Source organism: Engraulis encrasicolus, chromosome 14 (genome assembly GCF_034702125.1).
Source record: "Engraulis encrasicolus isolate BLACKSEA-1 chromosome 14, IST_EnEncr_1.0, whole genome shotgun sequence".
Classification (NCBI taxonomy): domain Eukaryota; kingdom Metazoa; phylum Chordata; class Actinopteri; order Clupeiformes; family Engraulidae; genus Engraulis; species Engraulis encrasicolus.
This window is the reverse complement of record NC_085870.1, coordinates 29,574,529-29,599,394: the sequence shown is the minus strand read 5'-3', so window position 1 is coordinate 29,599,394 and position 24,866 is coordinate 29,574,529. Positions and strand designations below refer to the sequence as shown.

General features: G+C 43.0%; 2 protein-coding genes across 2 annotated transcripts in view; both read right to left on the bottom strand.

Annotated features, from left to right (window-relative positions):
• etnk2 (ethanolamine kinase 2) overlaps positions 1-16,315 on the bottom strand; it is a 19,508-nt gene extending 3,193 nt beyond the window's left edge. The window contains exons 1-7 of the mRNA XM_063215366.1: positions 15,950-16,315; positions 11,109-11,368; positions 9,546-9,686; positions 6,268-6,410; positions 5,431-5,514; positions 5,013-5,173; positions 1,497-1,570 (exon numbers count right to left, since the gene is read on the bottom strand). Of these exons, the coding sequence (XP_063071436.1) occupies positions 1,497-1,570; positions 5,013-5,173; positions 5,431-5,514; positions 6,268-6,410; positions 9,546-9,686; positions 11,109-11,368; positions 15,950-16,096 (1,010 nt within the window). The 5' untranslated portion in view covers positions 16,097-16,315. The remainder of the gene's footprint in view (positions 1-1,496; positions 1,571-5,012; positions 5,174-5,430; positions 5,515-6,267; positions 6,411-9,545; positions 9,687-11,108; positions 11,369-15,949) is intronic.
• Positions 16,316-21,245: 4,930 nt separating this feature from the next.
• On the bottom strand, positions 21,246-24,619 carry LOC134463449 (intelectin-like). Its single transcript, XM_063216646.1, has 7 exons — positions 24,613-24,619; positions 24,183-24,302; positions 23,547-23,794; positions 22,943-23,101; positions 22,626-22,746; positions 22,164-22,267; positions 21,246-21,466 (listed from the first exon to the last, which is right to left on the bottom strand). The coding sequence occupies exons 1-7, from the start codon at positions 24,617-24,619 to the stop codon at positions 21,314-21,316; spliced, it is 912 nt and encodes a 303-aa protein (XP_063072716.1). The 3' UTR covers positions 21,246-21,313.
• Between the last annotated feature and the right edge of the window lie 247 nt (positions 24,620-24,866).

Sequence of the window (24,866 nt, the reverse complement as noted above, 5' to 3'; positions counted from 1 at the left end):
AATAAAAAGTGAAAGTGTTCTGTGGCCCTCGAGGATGGGCCGTGGGCCTATGGTTAAGAATCCCTGCACTAGACAATGCACATTATTAGCAGATATTACTCCTGTCTTTCAAAAAATATTTTTAGACCAATTAGGTGAAATTGGATAATTTTATATGGCACACCTGACAAACCATGGCACAGTGGTTGAAAAACACTGCATTAACACCCATACACTCCTCTTTCGAGAGAATCTACTAGACTAATGATTGAACTGGCCTTGCCCCAGGGCAGAATCCTGACATGATGTTTAGTTTAGTTTAGTTTGTGAGTGTGTGTTTGTGTGTGTGTGTTCTCGTAATTTCCTCCTTATTTAAATTTTTTTTTTTTAAAAATAAAAAAATAAAAACTAACCCCTCTTTGTAATTGCACTTGTTGTTCTGTATATCTCCTGTGCACTTTGTATTTGCTTGTGATGTTGGCTTGATTATGTCCTCTTCTGAAAGTCGCTTTGGTTATAAAGCGTCTGCCAAATGCAATGTAATTTAATGTAATGTAATACACCCTCTACCCAGCCACCCACCTAATGCCGGCACTCCCCCAGCTTGATATACTGCACAGTATGACTCGAGGCAGCCCGCTTCATTGGCCATCATCACACTGAACCCAAAGTGGTACATTGTTGTACATTGTTCATTGTTCTACACAATGATGTCCATTGGAAGTGAAGAAGCAAATGCACTGAAGGCCGTTCGTGAGCAGATACTGTGGGGTCTGGACATTAAGAGACTGAGAGAAGACCTCTCTACGTACTGTACCATCCAAACCCATCTGCTATGCCGGCAGAGAACAGTGCCAGGTCCTACACCGCATGGGATGGGAGAGCTCTGTGGGGTGTTGTAGATATAGGGAGTGAGAGAGAAAGGCATGGGCTATGTGCAAGAGAACCATGGGGTGTGTGAGACAACACTGCGATACGGGGAGTGTGTACAGTATGTGTGAGAGAGAGCCATGGGATGTGAGACTGCGATATGGGGAGTGTGTGTGTGTGTGTGTGTGTGTGTGTGTGTGTGCGTGTGTGTGTGTGTGTGTGTGTGTGTGTGTGTGTGTGTGTGTGTGTGAGTGAGTGAGTGAGTGAGTGAGTGAGTGAGTGAGTGAGTGAGTGAGTGAGTGAGTGAGTGAGTGAGTGAGTGAGTGAGTGAGTGAGTGAGTGAGTGAGTGAGTGAGAGAGAGATGGGGAGCGAGCGAGCGTGCGTGCGTGCGTGCGTGCGTGCGAGTGAGTGAGTGAGTGAGCCATGGAGTGTTTGACAGAGCACTGTGAGAGAGCGAGAGCTCTATGGAGTGAGTGTGAGAGCGAGAGCTCTATGGAGTGAGTGTTATAGCGCAGTGGGTGTGCGTGAGAGAGCAAGTGAAAGGCAGGGGGGGTTCCAGGTGCATTAAGTCAGCACAGATGTGGCCAGGGTATCTGGAGGAAAGGGAACATCAGCAGGTGGTCAACCCCTATGTTGATGAACTCACCCCAGGAAGTCGAAGCTGATGGTGGAGTATTTGGCCTGGATGAGGGCCCAGAAGCCCCAGAAGAAATGGGAGGCCTAGCATGGAGAAAAAGTGACGGAGGTTAGCCATCACACAGCTAGGCCAGCATGCACATCGCTTACATGTGACCAGTGAAAGTATTAGCATGCGCGCGCACACACACACACACTGAGTGCGTTACAATATGCAACCTTGCCTCCTCCACTTCTGCTTGTCTCCTCGTCCCGCCTCCTGGCCCCTCCTCCGTGGAGAAAACAATAAAGTTTCCCAGCTGTCAGCCTAGCCACAACAACTTTTGAGGGACTGTTTTTCATTCACCATCCCAATTGCAAATGAAAAAAAGACTCTACAATTGAGCTTTTGCAAGATATTGAAATATAATGCTGTTGTCAGTGATGTCATCATGACATATTACTTCCTGGTACGAGGAGTCAAGCACAAGTGGAGGAGGCAAGGTCGCATATTGTAAGACACTCACTGAATATGCCAAAACGTGCATCCGCACTCAGACACTCCATGAAGTCAACAATCAGTAACTATATTGTCAAAACTGTCGTTCAGGAGTTTAGATTAAACTGCAAATACACTTCAACTTCACAGTAGCTCATTTAACTACATTTCCAATGTTTGCGTAGATACCGTGCTTTTCCACTGTAGGTTTACAGCATGGTAGTTCAGAACAAATGCACAAGAGGTACACCTGTGTAACTTGATAAGAGCCTTTATGCCCTTTGTAGTGTTTGGTAAGTCACCATCCACTACTTTGCACATTTATAACAATATGCTACAATAAGTAACAAATAAAATTCAAAGAGGTCAAATTGTAGGGAGCTTGGAGCTTGTACGACATATTTTCCTTTTCAAAAGTTTTCCAATTCGATGCTTAGGGCATACCTGTCAACTTTGAGCTCCCAAAATCCGGGAAAATTCCCATATTTAAAGCCAAAATCCGGGAAATTTTATAAAGGCCAAACTTTGACAGTCAACGGGATGACAGAGACAGATCGGACGGTGCGTTCTACTTTGCTTTTCACAACAGCGCGCGTGGAGAAACAATGCAATGAAAACAAAACAATGAAATGAGCGCAATGAGTTTCTTCTTGTTGTTTTGTCGCACAAGTTGTCTGTTCGTGCAAAACTTTGTGCTGGTACAGGTTGTTATTAGGTTAATCGCATGATTCGGTGTTCCGAGGCTGTTTTATGCATTGCATGAACTGACGGTTTCTGAGGAAAAGAGTGGGCGCACAAGCGCTACGGAGCTCGAGGTTGACAGCTCGTATTTTTAAGGAACTTCAATGCTTGGTGGTAGGCCTATCTGGCATTCCGTCTTCTGGCAGGTAGCTTGATAAGCAAGACCCCCTGTCTCTCTCTTCAAGAGGGGGTGTGGCTCGTCGGACAGGGCCGTGGGTAGCCTATAAATAGCCTACTGGACCGACAGTGTTTTTTGATAATGTGAAAAATCCGGGATATTTCCGGGAAAAAAATCAAATCGGGAAGAAATCGGGAAATGAGTCAAAATTAGGGAGTTTCCCGGGAAATTAGGGATGGTTGACAGGTATGGCTTAGGGACCAAAGAAATCGCTGAAAATGATGATAATACAGTGCCCTCCATAATTATTGGCACCCCTGGTTGAGATGTGTTAAAAGCCTTAAAATAAATTCAGTGTTTATTGCAGAAGAATACTGTCACACTGAACATTTTAGGAAAATGTAGCCTTCAACTCAAATGAATTGTAGGAAAATAAAAAAAATCCCTGACTAAAAAATAATTATTTTTCATTAAATCACCTGTTCCACAATTATTGGCACCCTTAACAATTCCCAGGAAATAAATATAATTGAAGCATTTCTGTCATTTCTACAGTAGTTTACAAAGTTTACCAGAGTATGTAGGAACATTTAATTAGTAATTCATCACTTCCTGTTTCCCTGGGGTATAACTATGACGTGACACCGAGGCCATTTCTCTTATCCACTCTTAAACATGGGAAAGACAAAGGAACACAGCATACAAGTGAGGCAGATGTGCGTCGACCTTCACAGGTCAGGCAGAGGCTACAAGAAGATTGCCACTCAACTGCAGCTGCCCATATCTACTGTGAGAGGAATAATTAAGAAGTTCAAAACAACTGGAACAGTGGTAAACAAGCCTGGACGAGGACCCAAGTTTATTTTGCCACCACGCACAGTGAGGAGGATGGTAAGACAAATCAAAATATCTCCAAAGCTCACTGTTACAGAATTACAACAAATGGTAGCATCCTGGGGTCACAAAGTCTCCAAATCAACCATCAGGCGCTGTCTACACGCCAACAAGCTGTTTGGGAGGCATGCACGGAGAAAACCTTTCCTCACCCACAATCATAAACGCAAACGTCTGGAGTTCGCCCAGCGGTATTGGGGCTTCAACTGGGACCGTGTGCTTTGGTCAGATGAGACCAAGATTGAGCTTTTTGGCAACAAACACTCTAAGTGGGTCTGGCGTGCCACAAAAGATGCGCATGCTGAAAAGCACCTCATACCCACTGTGAAGTATGGGGGTGGGTCAGTGATGCTGTGGGGCTGTTTCGCTTCCAAAGGCCCTGGGAAGCTTGTTAGGGTGCATGGCATCATGAGTGCTTTGAAATACCAGGACATTTTAAATCAAAATCTGTTGCCCTCTGCCAAAAAGCTGAAGATGGGTCGTCACTGGGTCTTTCAGCAAGACAATGACCCTAAACATATGGCCAAATCTACACAGAAATGGTTAACCAGACACAAAATCAAGCTCCTCCCATGGCCATCTCAGTCCCCAGACCTCAACCCCATTGAGAACCTGTGGGGTGAGCTGAAGAGGAGAGTACAGAGGAGAGGACCCAGGTCTCTAGATGATTTGGAGAGATTCTGCAAAGAGGAATGGCTGAAGATCCCTCTTTCTGTCTTTTCCCATCTTGTGAAACATTATAGGAGAAGATTAGGTGCTGTTTTGTTGGCAAAAGGGGGTTGTACAAAATATTAACTACAGGGGTGCTAATAATTGTGACACACATTATTTGATGTCAAATAATTATTTCTTTATGTGGGATTTTTTCCCCACTGAATAAATGCACTTGTATTGAAGGTTGGATTTTTCTCTTTTTTTCCATTAAGGTCCCATATTATTTAGAGAAAAATAATAATAATTGGAAGCTAAAAAACACATCTCAACCAGGGGTGCCAATAATAATGGAGGGCACTGTAATAATAATAGTTCATCATCATTATGGTTAATATAATAGGACCAGCAACAGTGTGCATAGATTCTTCATTTTCGTTTCATACGTTTATTTTTGATCTTGCACTGGTTGATTGGATTGGATGCACACGTACGGTTACCTAACCCAATTTTCACTGGCAACACAACAGACATCCTGATAAATGTTTTCCCCAAACGGGACGTGTCCCTCCCTCCCCATGTGGCGGAGACGGAGTCCCCATTGGTTTCTCTAGGCCACCACGCGGCTCTCTGCACATGCTCACCAGGGCAAACTTGTTGACTTGCACGTAGAGCGTCTCCAGCTCCCGCTGGCTAACTTCCTCTCCCTTCTTGGTGTACAGCTTGTAGTGTTGCAAGTACGTGTGGAGCCACTCCAGCTGCATGGCCCGGCTCGGGTACAGGCCGAAATCCGGCTCGCTCATGCCTGCCATGACACACACACACACACACACACACACACACACACACACACACACACACACACACACACACACACACACACACACACACACACACACACACACACACACACACACACACACACACACACACACACACACACACACACACACACACAGACATTTATCACTGCACTTACTATAGAACCCCAGCTGTCAGCAGAGGCCATGCGTTACGTAAAACATTCATTTGTTGTCATATTTTGGACACGTGATCTCTTACCAGCAAATTCGTTGAAGTGGTTGCCAATGTCAAACGCCTGGTAATTATAACTGGAATATTCATAATCTATGAACCGGACATGGCCTAAGAAAAGAGAAGAGAGGACATGAACAGCAGGATTACAATGGGAGCTTGCGGTCTTGAAAAATGTACATTGACTTATGGTGTTAACACAAGCTTTAAAGGGTCAGTGTTAAATGAAAAATTGCATGTATAAGACATTTAAGGTCAAGCCAAGCCATGTATGTTTATATGTTGCATGTTGAGCTTTTTCAGCTTTGTTTAGCTTTTTAATGGCTTACTAAATGTTTTAATGGCTCACTAAATGTTAAGCTTTAAAGTGATACTGTCCCATTTTTGGAATTAAGATCATAATACACCTCCCCTTGACTTAAATAATTGAGTTTTACCTTTCTCCTGTACTTTCAACCGTTCTCTGATTATGGCAGTGCAAATTTTACCTCCATGCTAACAGTTAACATTGAGTCCTATGAGACCAGCTGGCGGCTAACTGGTCTCATAAGAGTCAATGTTAACTGCTAGCTTGGAGGTAAAGTTTTCACTGCTATACTCAGAGAACGGTTGAAAGTACAGGAGAAAGGTAAAAAACTCAATTATTTAACTCAAGGGAATGTGTAATATGAGGTTATTTCCAAAAATGGGACAGTATCACTAATGGCAATAACAATGCCAGTTTTATCAAGCCAGCTCAGGATCGATCCATCTTCATAAAACATTCAAACTCCACACACACACTTTTAATGTGACGAATTGTCTTTGCACACACAGATCATCCCCTTGAATGCCAGATGTGATAAGAAGGAACGGCTGGCTTACCCTCTTTGGGATTGTGGATGATGTTTTTGCAGAGTAGGTCGTTGTGGCAGAGCACCACCGGGGAGCCCAGCTGCGAGAGGTGCTCCTTCATCCAGCTCATCTCCTCCTCCAGCACCTCCTGACTGGGCACCTCCTCCTGGATTCTGGGGGACAAAGAGTTAACAAAAAAGTTGGAGGAGGCAGATAAGGAGGAGAAGGTTCATGAGGAGTTTCTTCTGGAATCAATATGACGAGCGGCTATAACCCGCCATCCTATGGCAGCCATGTCCCTTTAGGAGACTAGGATAATGAATGGAATTCAATGGGAATGTTACATCCATTTAGGAGTTGTTGCATCGGTTAAGCTAAGCTTTAATCTTTGTTCACCATATTGAAAATCTTTGGTAGGGTTAGCCTAGAAATCTACTCAAGCCACCTCTAGCAGCAGCAAATGAGAGGCACTGCTTGGGACGTCTAGAGACACTCCAAATGGCCTGCAAATGATGCTCCCAAGACTGGCGACTGGTGTTTCATTCTGGATGTTGGGAAAGAAACAGCAATTCGCTACCTTGCGTTCAGATCAAAAGCGATCTATGCAAACAGCTCTTCAAGGCAGCTGAAGATGCTTCACCGGTGAATTTGTTTCGTTCATGACAAAACATTGGGATTTTTTATTTAACTCATCAAAGTTAAGCCTTGCTTGTTGTTCCAATTGTTTTCTTTGCCAAACCAGAACTCATTGGTATAATTCGCTGTGCATCGCGTGAATGCACCAGATTTCCGTTGAAGGCGCTCCATATAGAAATAACGATTTCCGTTGCTCTGGTCGGTTCTGGTGTGTGTACACACTGTTGGCACAGTTTTCAAGTCAGATCTGGAGTCTTCCTACATTGTGTGCCACAAAGCTATTTATATCACAAGGTCTTGACACCTATTGACATAAAAGGACCAAAACCAAACCAACTGAAGCAATAGAGCTCTAAGCAACTGTAAGGCTGGAAGAGCAGCTGAATGGGGTTTACTTCACTCCTGATAAGTATTTCCTGTATTACTATTTACTACATCCACACAAGCATAATGTCCATACTCAAGACAAGATGGTGCAATTGTGCAAATGTAAGGCATGTGCTTCTCCTCCATACCATGGTACTCAAGTTAACTGACCATTTATCTTCCACCTTATGTTTCCGTAAGGATTAGCCATTAGCCACCTATCCTACTCATCACAAGGAAAAAGGGGAAAAAGACAAAAAGGGGGACAGGTAGAGAGGCCACAGCCTCAGCCAATCAAACACATCCAATAGCAAGTGAGCAGAACTGCCAGTGTGAACAATGAGAGGCGGCAAACATATGGAGGAGTCTTCCAATTAGCTGAGCAGGAGAAAAGAGGTTTAGTCTCCTCAGGCTGGCCCAATGGAGACGGTGTCCCAGTGACCACTCTCTCCCTCACTCTCTCTGGCTTAGCGGGTTAATCTGAGAGTGTATCTCCAGAGCTCACAGGCAGCTCAGTAAGGAGAGACTGGGTTTCCCCTGCCCCAGAGCATAAAGCTAGATTTATGCTTCGCTCGCATAGAATCTGCGTCCGTCCGTTTTCTGTCTATGCGAGTCCACGCCCCCCTCTCAGAGGCTCTGCGCCCGTCGTCTAGCGCCTCGAAAAAATTCTAACTATCCGTCGGACGGACGCGGAGTACGCAGACAAAAAGGCACTATGATTGGTCGTCTCGCTACTTCCTTGTTCTGTTCTTGTGGCAGCGCAATGCCAGTAGTTTGCGAGAGCAGAGCTGTATTCTGTTAAAAACTTTATTAATGCCTTGTGTGTAAATGTGTGTAAATACACGAAGCTAAGCTAAGTAACAAACAATGCATCAGTTGAACACTCGTGGCACAATGCCTGCGGTTTTACTACCGTTCCTCCACCGAATGTAAACACACATCGGCAGAATCAACTGTCTTTACATGCTTGCATTTTCTGCTCGTGAAAACAGACTGGGTATGTCAAATAATGATACCACTGCATTGCCTTTGCAATTTGTGTGAAAATACCTAGCTAACCGGGATAGAAAGCAACATTGCTTAATAATGACCGCAGTGCTTACAATGTAGTGAAAGTAGCCTAATCGCGCAATTTCAAATGTGGCTGGCAACGAGACCTCGGACCTCACAGAGCTCGCAGATGCATGAATACAAAATTGGTTCGTGGCCACTCCCACGCGACTTTTCACGCTCGCAGTTGCTGAAGTCTAATCTGACCTTTACAGTTAAGGTGGCCAGTCGGACCACCTTGGCAACCAACAACTCCTAGCTCCTTTCCAAATGATGAATGGCAAATGTCTCGGATTATGCCAGCCTTGTAGGCTTTACTCCCCACACCCTCCTTGAGTAATTAAATGTTCTGCGGGAACTGATCGGGGGATGAGAGGGAAAGACAGTGCTTTCCCCTTTGTACAAGCTAAACCACAATACTGCTTCCACTGTTTGGTCAATACAATAAGCCACTTTGTGACAAGGTCTTTGTAGAAGTGGGTGTAGTGATTAGTTCTTTCTACAAGATGTAGAATATGGAAGTCGATTTATTAGCAGGGAGCTGCAGTTGATAAACTGTTGATAACTAATAAGTGCTTGGCTTTTCTGGCCACCTTGTTCTTAAATTTGTGCTAAAGCAATATGAATTGTGCCACTACTCTACTCACTCTAATCACTAACCTGCACTACATCTCATAGGTCCTCAACTTTTATTCTGCTCTTCATCTGTTCTATATTACTTGTATACTGTTGTACTCTGTGCTGACCCCTTACTCTTACTGTGCTTACACTGCACATGCTTACATCTCCTCCTTGTAAGTCGCTTTGGTCAAAAGCGTCTGCTAAATGTAATGTAATGCAATAAACTGATGGGAATGGGGGTATGGATGGCTTGCAGCCACTGCTTTGGCACAAGCAAATTGCAAAAAGCAAAAATGCTCAGTGTTCTTTGGAAGACTCCTGCTCTTCCTGGTTTCCCTGGCAGGCTGTTATGGCATCTTATGTAAGACTTATTATGGCTGTTTAAACTGACCGCATGACCCGCTCAACTGAGCATGAAAAATCCGGACATGGGGACTATAAAAAAAAAGCTAGAAAAAAAGTAAAACAGAGAGGGAGAGAAAAAAAAAGAAAAATGTGAGATACAACTCACATCCCACTGATTTTTCACATGAATTTAACACTGAACAGCAAAGGTGAAAAGCCTCAGTTTTCAAAAACATTCTTGTGCATTTGTTAACAGGGCCTAAGAGAGAGGAGGAGATTGCCGTGTTTACCTGCTGTTGGAGGCCTCTGCGGTGAACTCTGTGGCCACTAGGGAGAAGTACTTGCGCATCTTGATCCAGAGGTTGGGTTTGGGTATACAGCCGTTGTGGGCGTGGATGGCATGGATGCGTGCCATCTCGCTGGCTATGAGTCTGGTGGATGGACACACACAATATAGAGTACATTGTAAATCACTCTGACTGCAGGGACAGAGTCTTGAAATCCAAGTCACTCTACATGGTTCATTCTGTATTTCAATGTGCCTATAGTAAAAATGACACAGTACCCTTAGGAAATGACTATTTGATTCTGATTTCATTGCAAAATCAACTGGTCAAAGCAATGGTTGGGATGGGTCCCAATCCACCTGTTACCACCTGTTGCCTTATAGTATAGTGTGTTATAGAGTGTGTACTTATTACATAGCTGGGGAATGGATCATATAGTGGGTACTTGTTCCACAGCAAGGGAATGGAGCATGCTTTACCACTGAAACAGGGGGCTGAGTGGATTTGGAGACAATAAGAACAGAAAGGCCACATTACATTAAACTTCCTTAACTGAAACCTACCTGGGCTGCGTTTCCCAAAAACCCTACTAAGTAGTACTACTTAGTACTAAGTAGTACTTAAGTATGAGGGGCCCCCTTGGCAATGTAAGCACTGTACATCACTAAAAGTTTATGCATACAATCATTTTATAGGCATTCTTACAATATTTTTTCTTGCACATGCAAATAAAAAGGTTGTGCCAAGAGCATTCGCAAGGTAAAATAGTGTATGTAGACTTTTAGTGTTGATGTGACCCCTATTTCTAATATATTGCCTAGGCGGCCCCTCATACTTAAGTACTACTTAGGCTTAAGTACTACTTACGTTTTTTGGGAAAGGCAGCTCTGAACAGTTGTGTAGGTTAGGAGTTTAAAATATGCCATTAGAGAACATATATATATATTTTTATTTGGGGGGGGGGGTTTCTGCCTTCATTTGTAACAGGACAGTGGAGCGGAAACAGGACATGAGTGGGGAGAGAGAGACGGGGAAGGATCGGCAAATGACCCTAACCGGAATCGAACCCAGGTCGCCGGTGTAGTAACCCAGTACCTAACCGTTAGGCCACGGCAGGGCCATTACAGAACATCTTATGTCAGTTTCCCGATCGTAAATTATAAGCATACAGACTTCCTGAACCCAACTTATTCTGCCACCAGGACAACGCCTGTCTTTTTTCACACCAGCTAGTAATTAGGCTGCTATTCCTTAGGCATACCAGAGTGTACTAACTTTAGACTTCACACAGAATGTTTCAATTATTGAAACATGGCCCAGATCGGTCCTGTCAAGTAGTGGTGAGCACATCCTTAGAAAGTAAAACTTTTTAATACAAAAAAGTACACACACACACACACACACACACACACACACAGACACACAGACACACAGACACACACACACACACACACACACACACACACACACACACACACACACACACACACACACACACACACACACACACACACACACGATGTAGAGCACCCTGTAGCGAAACACTATTCTACAGGAACAACTTGCCTGGAGATGGTGGGGTCGCGTACGTCCTGCGTGCCCAGGGCATCTCCCTGCATGAACTCGTAGCAGATGCCGTTCTGGAAGGAGCAGTAGAGGCGCGGCGCGCAGCCGTTGGCGTGCAGCACCTGGAAGCTGCGCAGCTCGTTGTCTCGGTCCACGATGAGCTCCGTGCGGTTGCCATAGACGCGCACCAGCACCGTGTCCTCGGGCTCCTCGTCTGTGTAGCAGCCCACCAGCTTGTTGGTTGTGCCATCCGTGAACAGCTGTGGGGTACAGAAGTAATTGTATTATTATTATTTAGTTTTTTATTAGTAGTATTTTCGGGGGCTTTTAAAGCCTTTATTGGTTATTATCAGACAGGATAGTGGAGGACAGACAGGAAGTGAGTTGGGAGAGAGAGACGGTGAAGGGCCGTCAAAGGACCCCATCTGGGAATCGAACCCTGGTCGGCCACGTAGTAGATGAGTGCCCCACCGTTAGCGCCACAGTAGGGCCTTTTTATTATTCTTTGGGGGAGCTTTTAAAGCCTTTATAATTTTCTACGACTCCTACGAGACAGGCTAGTGGCGCAGAGACAGGAAACCAGATGGGAAAGAGAGAGGGAGAAGGGCCGGCAAAGGACCCGAGCCGGAAGCAACCCCGGGTTAGCCCCGAGTGCCCTGAAGATACCAATGCACACCTGTTTTTCAGTTGAGGGATGGACAGGAAATGAGTCGGGGGAGAGAGTCGGGGAAGGATGTCAAATGATCCCCAACCATAGTAACCATGCTGTATAGCTGTACATGCAACATCCAACACTTGCCAAATGCAATGCGTTCACAAGGCAATGCAATCATGTTCACACCCTGATAATGAGGCGGTCATTGAAAACAACACTGACCTCACTGGAGACGGATCGGGTTCACTATCTGGCCCCAGAACACTTCAAACTTGCCAGGAGAAAGCATCAAAATGGCAAACCCTGCCGCCTCCTCTACCCCCGTCATGTGCAGTATGCCTTGTCTTGTGCCTAACTAATATGCCTACTTGTCCAGTGTTTCCTTTGCCTCATTATCATCGACTTTCAAATCTCATACCGAGATGCTGGTCTGACCAAGAAGATAACGAATAGTGTTTTCCAAACGGCCTGGTTAACCCGCCTCCCTCGGTTTGCTAATGGTTGAGACTAGAAAAGGCTGTGCCGAAGGTTTCACCAAACCTTTTCTTAGTCCCAATAAAATGTCTCTGCTTAAGACACATCACTTGCCTCTAACATGCCTCTAGCCAGGGCCGTTGGAGCTGCTCAAAGCTTCCCGACAAAGTGGATGGAGTTACCGATTTCTCAGAAACTATATTTGTATTGTTCCTGGCCTGACTAGAAGCAACATCGAAGGTGTTTGCGTCACTAGGAGGGCGTGGCCTGGCTTGTGTTTTGTGCAGAATTTCTGTTAGTCAAGGTGGTGGGGGGCTGGCAGGTAGGTTGGCAGAGACATGTAACCAGCAATGGAAAGGGTACATCTTTATGCTGTGCAGTTTCATATGAAATGTGATATAGAAAAACCTCCAAAAGAATACATTTGGGGGAATAATATTGCAGCACATCAGACACAAAATCTAAGCTCCTCTTTTCACCTAGGACCTAGTCAAGGTGGTAGTTGTTTGTTGTCAAGTTGGCCGACCTTAATAAAGTGCTGGGTGAAACACTGTTGTCTGATGTTACAGGGTGTATTACTTGTTTGGACCGGACCAAAGCAAGTGAACCATCAGACTTTCCTGGTGTGAATACGCTCTTAGGTACTAATTAGGAACAGCCGTGTGGTCTTTTACTTGGACTGAGGCTTCCATTAGAGGAACTGGGTGCTAAGGCTACAAAAGGCCACTGCCAGAGATACTCTAGACAGAGATAAGTCATTCTAGTTAATTTCTGGTATCCACTTTCTGTCGGGTGAACGACCCTTTAGGAGACCTTCGGTTAGGAGACCTTCGGAGTCCTGAGGTTGAGAATAGATGGAGTCCCCTTAGCGCTGTAGATGGCGGTAGCGCACTTCTCGTGCAAACACCTCAAAAATACAAGAAGAAGGAGGGGCCAACGCCCCCTTAGGAGACCCAACTTGAGCACACACTTTTGCATTGGGTGGGCGGGTTTCGAAGCCTCTTAATTACTCCACCCTCTTTGGCCACTGCTGTAGGCTATAACCTTGAACACCAAAAGAACACATGATAGAAGACAGATATTATGTCTGTCAGACTTGTACGGTCTCAAGCCACCTAATGGTTACTGTGTCAAGTAAGCAGATAGCAACTTCACTAACTTTTTAAGGAGATAGTACACAATCCATCAAATTCTAATTGTCAACATACTAACATGACAATTTCTAATTGTCAATATACATTACGGATTGTATTGCAGAATGAAGCTTCATTTTCCATTGTCACTGTATGGGATCATTAGGCCCATTACATCCCTGGCCAAACATTGAGAGTGAAATGTCTGAAAAGTGTCACGTCCGAGCTAACAACGTTCACGTGCATGCACTGCATACATTCCCACTTGACCATTTCAAAAGGCTCTGGCTTTAAACACAGCCAAGAGGAATGCACGAGACAAGTCAACAGAGCAGCCAGCCAGTGGTATGTGTGTACTAACTAGGCTATACGGAGGTTCACATGAAGTCACATGAATTTCATGAATTACAGTGACCTCGGCCACGCCATTCAGAGGCGAGCGGGCGGGCCACAGTGGCCAGGCTGGGCTTGGGCTCAGGAGCTGCTGGGTACAATGTACATGGCCTGCCACCCACCCACCTACCGTGCATTGCTAGCATTCCTGAAATGGCTGTCATGACTGGATGGCACTGCAGACAGGGCACACTCTAGGGGCAAAAAACACACTGGTGGGCAACAGCTCAGCTGAGGGGGGGTGATGCGTGACACATTCTTCTGACTCGAGGCTATATATTTTTTCACCCAACTGTACCTGAGGTGAGGCTGTCGTGTTGCCTGTGTGACCCTGTTGGACTGAGTGGGCTACATGCGAGGTGGAAAGTTTCACAGGAGAACAGATCAGAAATAAACATGAGATATCTCTCTGTCTCGGGCCTTGAGGAGGTCACTAGGTCGTACAAGTGTTATCCTACAAACGCATGTCGCAGTGTACACAGCAACAAAGGTGTTTACTGTACTACACTGTAAATAGGCTACGACGAAACCAAACCAGTGTAACCAAACTGCCAGAGGAGCAGAACATGTGGTGCGGATGGCTTGTGCGCAGTGTTACCAGATTGGGCTGTTTCCTGCCCAATTGGGCTGCTTAGGATGGCTGTGTGCGGGTAAAAATGGCATTTAGCAGAAAAACCCGCCCAATTTCTGCCATAGAAATCAATAGAATTGGGCGGAATGTTGTGCTTCTAGGCGGGTTTTGAGCATTTTTTGGGCTGGAAATCATCAGCCTCATCTGGCAACCCTGCTTGTGTGTGTACAGCACAGGGGTGGCTTAGGTGGTTTAGGTTAACCACTACCATGCTCTCCCGCCAACCACGGGCCCGCGTGGGGGTTGGGGGGTGGTGTGGGGTGTCATTATTTGCATGGCAGCGGGCCTTCAAACCAGCGGCACAATGAGGGCAATGCATACCGACCGGTTGTAAACACAGGGGCTGCCGCCAAACACTGGGATCGGGGGTCCCTATTCAAAACCCCCATAGGCTTACATGTCACACCAGAACCAAAACAACAAACTGACCCCACCCACTCTGTTCACCCTTACAGTACAAATTTCCCTACACACCAATAACCTTCCTTCTCCTTGCTTGGGTGCCCATTTGCCTTCCTATATTCAGTTTTGCCAAAACAAGTATTGTTCAACTTATAGAAACTATAACTGGATAGCTACTGTCACATTAACCTGATTTACTTCTGGGACCAATGCAGTATCTCTAATCCCAACACAACTCTCTTTTCCCATTGGAATTTATTTTATTCATTCACAGGCATGCATAGCTGATTTAGTCAAGATAGGCTTCTTTTAATGGCTGTACACACAGACATGGCTTATACCTGAATGTACAGGCTGTATACGTCTCAGTACTTCCCCCACCAGACTCCTCAGAAACTAGGCGTTTGGGCACAGCTGAACAATGTCTGTTTTAAAATGTTCCGTATTGCACAAGACCTTTCCCCTTCAGATTCATATATTGTCCCTCAATATTAAACATTGCACATTGGACAATATTTACAAGGCAATGTAGCCTCCTTCAACATAAGCCACGGGTATGTAAACAAATCAACGATGGGGCATGGGCTGTCATTACTTTCATCCATAGCTTGAACTCGCTGTCATTTGGAGGTACCGGTATGCAAGTCATTCAGAAGAATGATGGGTAGGTGTCAACCTGAAAGTCAGTCTTCTCTTCATAGAGTTAGTTCTACATAACAATGTTGGCATCCATGTCACTGAAGTGCATGGACATGTTCTTGACATAATTTTTAAAAACATTACCAGAGACTCTAAATTCCCTAATCTCGTGATCTTTCCAATTGATGATGACCGATGAAACGTTATCTGTTACAGCTGCTAACGCTAGCTTCCTTGAGTGATGACGACGTCCTGTCTTCTTGCTTCTTCCTACACACCCATCGTTACCGGCTGCTAACACAAGAAAACCCGACTGTCACTGCGCTCGTGCATTAAATGATGCGGCATTTAGCGTTCAGACGGACGGCTGAGGGTTAAATCCCCACACTGATAATTACCTGGCTGCATTTTAAAAAAGAACGTAAAATGACTCAGGTGGACTTAATTTGCAACATAAGCCATCTAGCTAACTGTGTTAGCTGCTAACCCAAAGCATTTGCAACATACAACTTACCTTGGTCCTTACGAGCTTGGCGTCCCAAGCTGGTCGCAGCTCTTTTATTAACTTCATAGCCCCATCGATAACATTATGTTCGTCGACAAATATTGGAAATTTTCTTATTGCCGGTGACCCAACAGGCACGTGTATTTCCGTCTCCATGATAAGCTCAGTTTGTGAACTAATTCCTACAACTCAATGACAGATCAGTTGAAATTGGCCAGCATGAAAATGTTCACGAGGCACACCAGAAACAGAACTTCTAAATGTCTATTTTACTGTTAATAAAAGAGACACGCCTAACGTTGCAGAAGGAAAATTGTTATATTGACTCGGGGGATTATGTGAGAGCGGTGGTGAGCTAACGCTACTCAACACTCAGGATGCTGCCGCTGAGCAACTATGTAGCGCCTGCTTCCATCCTAGGCACCGCCCTCGTAGAATCATCCGATTGCTTGCAGTGTAGGGTAGGTCGCGAGTGACGGCTACTGGAACACGCCTACTTTCTGCAAGCCAGACTCAACGAAATCATTTTCCTTAAAAATTAGATAGGTTGTTCGTTTAACGTTTCTTTTTGAAAATATCTTATGAATCAAACAATATTCAGAAGGCTTATCTTGGCAGACAACTCCACAGAATGTTTCCAAAACACACTTAAATGGGCCTAGTGAAATTAGAATTGCTCAGTCTATTTGACACTGATTAGGCAGGCATCACTGCACACCGAGACAACTTGCATGAAGCTCCATTCGAGGCAGGTCTGAGACTTGTAGGGATTTACTGATTCTTTGTGTTTAAAAAAGTGTGTGTGTGTGTGTGTGTGTGTGTGTGTGTGTGTGTGTGTGTGTGTGTGTGTGTGTGTGTGTGTGTGTGTGTGTGTGTGTGTGTGTGTGTGTGTGTGTGTGTGTGTGTGTCTGTGTGTCTGTGTGTTTTATAGGCCTATACAGTGTATATGGCATTATATAGGCAGATTATCTTGTCACCTTTTTCATTACTCTGTGATAATAACTACCCATAGTTGTGCTCAGACTGCCATTCTTTAGTGGCATTAATGGTGCACGTTTTGTAAATGGTCTGAGTTTGAAGCCAGGTGGAGAGAGTGGCTGATTGGCCAGGTTGACATCAAAGTGCATGATTGGTCACCCGCCCCTGCCTGGAGGGTTGGAGGTCGGGTGGAATTTCCTTGTCTATTCTGCAGTTCACAGATGGAGAGGGGATACCCCTTAGTAGAATGGAGTTGAGAAACGTATTAATTAAAAAACATAATACACATCGCACAGCACCCCCCTTCTGGTTCTTCAACAAATTGCACCCTGCACACAAGTATACATTACATGTGCCATTAGACAGATCACACACACACACACGCACACACACACACACACACACACACACACACACACACACACACACACACACACACACACACACACACACACACACACACACACACACACACACACACACACACACACACACACACAAACCAGTGGCTATGATTAGTAATGAAAGGTGCAAGGTATTAGTCATATTTATGCAAAGTCTAGGAACCCCTTTTCAAAATCTTTACATTGATATGCCTTTGTTGAGATTCGGAAGCAGCTTCATTAATACCATGCACACTTCCGACCAATCGATATATTTTCAATTATGTTTTTTTTTTTTAATTCGGGATTGGAGTTTTCAGTGTAGAAGGACTATAAGCACCCCATTGGCCTGGTTTAGAATCCAACCTACCCAACTCTCCTAAAAAGAAACTTAACTAGGAATGCATTCAGAGAGTGCAGACCTCCGCCAAGGAAGCTGTTTGATGGAACATTTGACAATGTTACACCCTTTTGTTCAAGTCTTTCTGCCATCTTTTTGTGGAGTTAGAAACTGGAATGCCAAAATTCGCCCAATCCCGCAATGGTGAATCTTTTAAAAATTCCTGCATCGGGATCGTGATGCAGATCACCACTTAAATGTAATCACTTGTTCCTTTTGTTACTTTCCAACGAAGTCGACAAAGTTTCATCCAATTCTGTTCATTTTCTTAGTTTTAATGCTGACAGACAGACAAACAGACAGACGGACAAACCAATCAGACCGAAAACATAACCTCCTTGGCAGAGGTAAAATAAAAATAAAAATAACAAAGAGAGAGAGGGAGAGACTGCGATGGAAGATCTCCATCTGGTGGTAGTAGGCTACATAACAATTGCGCCTGCACAATGCACATGCAGCACTTTTGGAGAATCGGGAAGGGCAGTTTTGGCAGTTCTGCTATAGCCTTGTGAGGGAGAAGAAGAATGTGTCCAAACAATTGTAGACATAATAATAATAATAATAATAATAATAATAATAATAATAATAATAATAATAATAATAATAATAATAATACATATGGTTTCATTTTTGCATTTAGTTTCCTTCTTTAAAATGCCATTTAGGCCAACCTGTTCTTCATCTTTTGTCTGACATAGCCTATCAATAATTGATATGTTTATTGTTTCTTTAATGCCTTTCTGTTTACTTGTCTCTCTTTCAAACATTTTTTTTAACACATCAGTGACTAATTGTAGTTACATGCTCTTTAGGTTATGTTTGGTTACTTGTCCCTTAAGTAAAAAGACTGAATTGGGTTGAATAGGTTATCAGTTGCTGTTGAACGTCACATGATGGGTTCATTATGAGGAGGTGAAAGGCAACCATAAGTGGATTACAGTGATTGATCACCTTCTTTCTTGCAAAGATCACACAGAAAAAACGGCAGTGTTATTTCAACATTTAGAGTGTATTTATCACCATCTAGATAGTATTTGGTCCCAGTACACTCTAAGAGCTGAATACACACACTGTGCAGTGCACTGATACTCATCCATCATGGTATAATGTGTATTACTTCTGTTGCCATTATGCTTACTGTTTTACTTTCAAAACAACTGTGCATAGCCTAAGCGGAGATTTGGACAAGTACACAAGGAGGTGTGCAGGGAAAAAAACACTGTTGTAGTAGCGTTTGTAGAGTGTTGTGTGTCTGTGTACATGGACAGGAAAATGAAATAATGATAATAATAATAATAGTAATTATAATAATTAGGCCTATAATAATTATAATTAAATGTAATCTGATTAAGGTCATCTTGTTAATTTAACTCTGCATGACTTTGCATGAGAATAGATCTGCATGAGAAATAAAATCCATTGAATTTTGCATACTTTTATCACATTCGTAATCAGTCTAATTTAAGTACACATTCTGAAAAAGAATTATTTAAAAGTGAGATTTACTACTGGTTCTACCTGTAGGACCTACATGGGTAATCATTATCCTACACTTTTGTACTTTACACATTTGCAGTGTTTACAAACCCTGTATGCATATTGTTCCTGAAATTGTTGCTGAAATGTAGGCCAATGTGGCAGTTTTGTTTTCTTTAAGTACACTTTTCATTCATAGCTTACAACTTGATGCCTTCTGAGAACATTTTGCTGCAGTTCATTAAAATTCCCACCAGGGGTCCCTACAAGTCATTTGAATTTTGAAACTCCTTACATCAGTCGTCAGATGTTGTTGAGATGGATGTTAAGAAGTTGCTTTTCAAATAATAAGAACACAGACAAAACAATCCAGCATCTTTTCCTATAAGAAATCACCACTGTGCCACCTTTATCGAGCTGCGTTTCCCAAAAAAACGTTTGAACTTACCTTTAGGTGCCCCGCAATATATCAGAAATAGGTCTCACATCATTACTAAAAGTTTGCACATAGGCCTACACTGTTTTAACTCATGCACTTTGCGCAAGCATTTTACTTGCATGTGCGGGACAAAATATTGTATGTAGGCCTATTAAATTATTGTATGCATAAACTTTTAGTGATGTGATTGCCCAGGAGGCCCCTCATACTTACATATACGGATTAAGCATTACTTCAGATTTTTTCAGAAACACAGCCCTCGTCTTACAGTTATCTAATGAGTCCTGAGAAGTTACAGCTGTGTAGGTGTAATGACTGATGGAGAGCTCGAGAGGACCGGGTGTGATCAAAAAGAGTACTGACAACAGTATCAAAAGAAATTCTAGTCTACAAAGAATGGTCTACTTCCTTGACTTTACTGTCAACAATAATAATGCCTTCAAGTATAGGGCTTTAGCCTTTAAAACCACACACAACCTCAATCATACATCAACATTAAACTATATTTGACTACAAAATGTGTTAAATTGTCAGTTTGTTAATGTGTGAGGTTTGACATTTGATTTCTAGATAATCACACAAAAAAAAAAGCACAACAAATACCTCTTAATGTATGTCCTCTACAAGTCTTCTGTTGTCCAGTCTTGCACTTTAAATGTCTGTATGAGCACTGTCTATGTCCATACTGTCTTAAGTCCATGTATAAGTACTGTCTATGTCTATACTGTCTATGTCCTTACCTAGATTAGTCTATGTCTGTATGGGAAAGCAAGAAATGTAATTTCAAATTCTTTGTATGACCAGTGCATGTAAAGAAATTGACAATAAAACCTACTTGACTTGACTTGACTTGACTTGAGAAATCACACAACACTTAATCTGTGCTACACGGTTCAATCAACATATATCTACAGAGAAACAAGAGGATGGGGGAAAACAGTTAATACATGGGTGTAAAGCAGACTGTCTTTATTTGGCATCAGTATAAAAATAAGCACACCAAGCAATATAGAGAACACAAACCACATTCTTGTTTAAGTGATGAAAAAGATACTCCCTAACTAATCACTAAGAAAGGGTTAACTTTTTTAAAACCAATGATCAATAAATGCTTTAAAACCAAGAATTACTATACACATCATACACTGTACTATTACGGTTCCCCAAAGAACCTTTACTTGCATTGTGGGAGAACCTTTAACTTCTCAGAGGAACAGAAAACTGTGAAAAACTCCCAGGTTCTGTCTGTTTATGTCTCTCTGAAGATAGAAGATGCAGCCAAGATGCGGGAAATAATCTGTAAAGCTGCAGTTTTGCGCATGTGGTTACAGTAGGCCTATGTGGAATATTTTGTCAAGTCCTGATTAAAAATTCCCAGCGCATGTACTTTATACATATAATGGCATATGGCAATAATATGGCAATAATATACCTCTTGTTTTTACAGAGTGTACATCATGGGGGCCGCTAGGGGGGCGAAAGTGGTACAGATTCTAAGGGCCCAAGCACTGATAGGGGCCCTTAAGGGGGCCCAAGCACTGAGAGGGGCTCCTTAAGGGGCCCCAAAATTCGAATCTTTCATAGGGCCCAACATTTCTGGCAGAGCCCCTGGTGTACATACACATTTGATCAGCACACATGAAAGTCATAAGGTCAAAGGTCTGTCCCCTGTTTCATCTGTGAATCATAGTGGAGACTCAGCGGTAGAAGATCAAGACTGCTGCCTCGGACACTGCTTTGGATGCACTCCAATCTCGATTGGTTCCATAGCCATTCCAGTCGAAGCCTGGGAAGTCACCACACTGGCGAGGATTTCCCTCTGGGAAGTAGCCTCCACCACCAATGCAGAACTGCCAGAGGAAATGACACAACGCAAACACAAAGGACACAATGCATAATGTTATATATATAGGTTACAGTACATGTATCTTGGATTGTTATCAACATGTCTGTAGAATGGTTAGTGCACACTTTAGGCCTGAGATCAGTGTTGCCAGATGTGTCTGATCAAATCCTGCCCAAAAGGTACTCAGAAACCGCCAAGAGGCGCTGAATTCCGCCCAATTTCAAAAAATTGCATGGATTACTATGGGCATAAAACTGCAGAAAAAAACCCCAAATGGCCAATTTTTCCCGTTTTTACCCGCACATGGACATCCTAAGCAGAATCTGGCAACACTGCCTGAGATTTCAAAGAACACAGTGATTTTGAAGGGTGTTTGGTTCACTCATTAAGTCTTATGGGTGAAACCCATTACATCTTATGTCCCCTTGTCATGTCCCCTCATTCCACCTAACCCTCCAGTGATGTTTTAATTCCCTCTCCCCCCCACATACACAACACACACAGCCTCATCTCTCATATATTATGTAGTTATGCCACCATTCACCAACCGTGCACCATCATCCGTCCCAATACCCAAACTATTTCACTGTCTTCCCAAACCCTGAACTATTGCGTTGTCAGTGCATCGTCTACTAATCACATGCTAATACATCCATCTCTCCTGTCATTGACGCCTCGGAGGAGGGTGTGGTGATTCTTACATGCTCAGTGTGGCAGCGAACAGGTTTGGTACCGGAGCACAGAGCCATCGCTCCCCTCTCATAGTTGAACACTCGGAAAGTGATGTAGCCTGGAACGAATTGGCCTGTAAAAACAACACAAATGTGTAGATGTGAATGATTACTCTGACATCCACTGTATTATTATTTCAATACTACTGCTTTTACTACTGTACTGTAGGCTACTAGGCCAACTGTACGACTGTATTACGACTACTACTACTACGACTACATAAATGAATATAAATTAATAAATAATAATAAATAAGAGCAATTGTTTTATTATTATTATTATTATTACTAGTATTATTATTACTATTATTATTATTATTATTATTATTACTATTATCAACAGGAAAAATGCCGGAATAAAAAAAGTTTTAAAAAGTTTTACTTAATCAGTAGGCCTATCTGGTTGATTTAAAATATTTGAGAATCATGTACCTCTAGCATTTGGGCCATACAAGTTTTTGGTGGTCTCAGCATCTCCTTTGTCATACACAATTGGAATAGATGGTCCATGGTTGGATGGACATCTTCCAGCATTGTACCTTACTGGGAGACGCTAACAAAACAAATGATAGTAGTGATGGTGATAAGTAACACAATAGCAAAACAAATGTTATGTTGGTTCATGTTGCTATACTCATGTTATGTCCATAAAATCAATGGTCACACCCATACCTGCTTTTAGCATGAGTATCAGTGTAATATCACAGGGAGCATGACCTGCACATGTTGCAGGCCATTTTTTTTTTTACCTTGTAGAGGTTTAAGAGGTTTCCTCCGTGGCCTGTAAGAAATTTGGTCGCTGTGTGATACTGTAGAATGGAATCACAGCTCCACTTTTTCACCGGTGTGTCATTTGGTACATGCCATATAGACACGTCCTCGCCCACTATATCATAGTAACCGGGATTCTGCGGAAAACAAACAATTCAGCAGCAACTATTCAGTCTCCATTCCAGCATTCAATTTAATCAGTGCAGTGCATGCACACTATACATACTTCAAGCATGAATCTAATCATTCACCATTCTACCCCGATTCAGTGTTGGCATGATGTTGAATCTACTACATCAGGTATGGGCAAATGGAGGGCAGGGGGCCACATGCGGTCCACTTCCTCACTCAGCGTGGCACATAGATAAAACATAATTAATAACAACAACAACAATAGTAAAGATAATAATGATGATGATAATAATAATAACAATAATAATAATGATAGTTCACTGGAGAGTAAACAACTTCACCAATTAGATCTGTGATGATTCGGCCCTCCAATGGCAGCAATGAAAAATGCGGCCATCTTTATCATCAAAGTTGCCCGTGCCGTGCCTGTACTAAATGTAAATATTTGACCTTGTAGTCATCAGAGGTTGCTCCCTCTGGAGTTCCAAAGGTTTTCAGGTTGGCCCACGTCCCATCTCCATCAGGGTTGTTAGCGTTGTTCCCCTGCTGGCTTGACCACCTGTCCCCTGCAGTGCACTTCCCATACATGTTGTTCTCATGCACGCTGGCTACCAGTGTCCAACCACCACCAGCTGTGGTCATGTCACAGAAGGTCTGGTAGACCACCCCGTTGGTCGTGATGATGAAGTAGAGACCATCTGAGAGATTTCAAACATGTCAGACATGGAATGGTATCTGGAAACATCTTTGTATTTTGTTTTTTTTTAAGTTAATCTATCATGCAGGACTACAATGGTGGCACCATTACCATCTATTACTATTTTACTAATGCCATTACTATTTTACTAATAAAGACACAGAGAGAAATCGATTCAGTGCAGAGGTTTAAAATGGGATTTAGTGATTAACCCAGACATTATCCAACTAGTTCTCAATTAGCTAATCATAATTAGTTGGTTGTAATGGCCTATTCAAAGACGTCCCCTCAGTTGTTGCAGGGAAATGTTGCAGTGTTTGTTTTTTTAAAATCTCAGGATTCTTACCTGCTATAAAAATTAGGCCTTGCACTTAAATAAAGGGACTCACCTTCCCGGACACCATATCTCTGTTGGATGTCTTTGCAGCTAGATCCAAGAATATGAAGTTTCCCTAGGGTCGTCTCCAGTTGGTAATTGCCATTGGTTATAGCATCAATAACATCAAGCTCTGTGTGTGGAAAAGTGTCCAGGTTACACAGTAATTAAAAGTTCCCAGAATAAACTTCAATTTGCCACTGAGGAACATACGTAGGCCTATGTGTGACAATTGGTTCTTGGACAGACTCTTTAGTTTTTCTTGAACATCCAGACACCCAAATGGTCTTTGAGGAACCCTTTGATTAGCAATCGAGGAAGAATTTTTCTCTATGAAACCTCTCTCTGCTTCCACTTACTTAGAGGTCCCCCCATGAGAGAGATGAAGAACCTTTAAGGTTCCTTTAACCTTTACATTTTCACTGGGGATTCACAAAACTGACTGTCCATAACTCGATTGAATGGCTTTAAAATTGTTTGACCCAATTTAAGTAAAATGTTATGGCAAATGTGAATGTGAAATGTACGTTATTGGCCGTCTTCTGGCCACCCTTCATACAATTTTGAGAATTTTATATTTTAAAAGATAATAAAGGCAGTTAAAAGAGATTAGATTTTTCACGGCAGCTTACCTTGACTGAGGCTAGAAGAGAGTGCAAGGACCATCAGCAGAAAAACTTGTGACATGCTTAACTAA

What these genes read in the sequence shown, in the direction of transcription:
- LOC134463449 (XM_063216646.1), bottom strand. An exon ending in GAGATATGGTGTCCGGGAAG is followed by an intron (nt 23,795 to 24,182) that starts GTGAGTCCCTTT and finishes GAAATCTCTCAG; the next exon opens with ATGGTCTCTACTTCATCATC. An exon ending in TTCGCTGCCACACTGAGCAT is followed by an intron (nt 21,467 to 22,163) that starts GTAAGAATCACC and finishes TTCCTCTGGCAG; the next exon opens with TTCTGCATTGGTGGTGGAGG.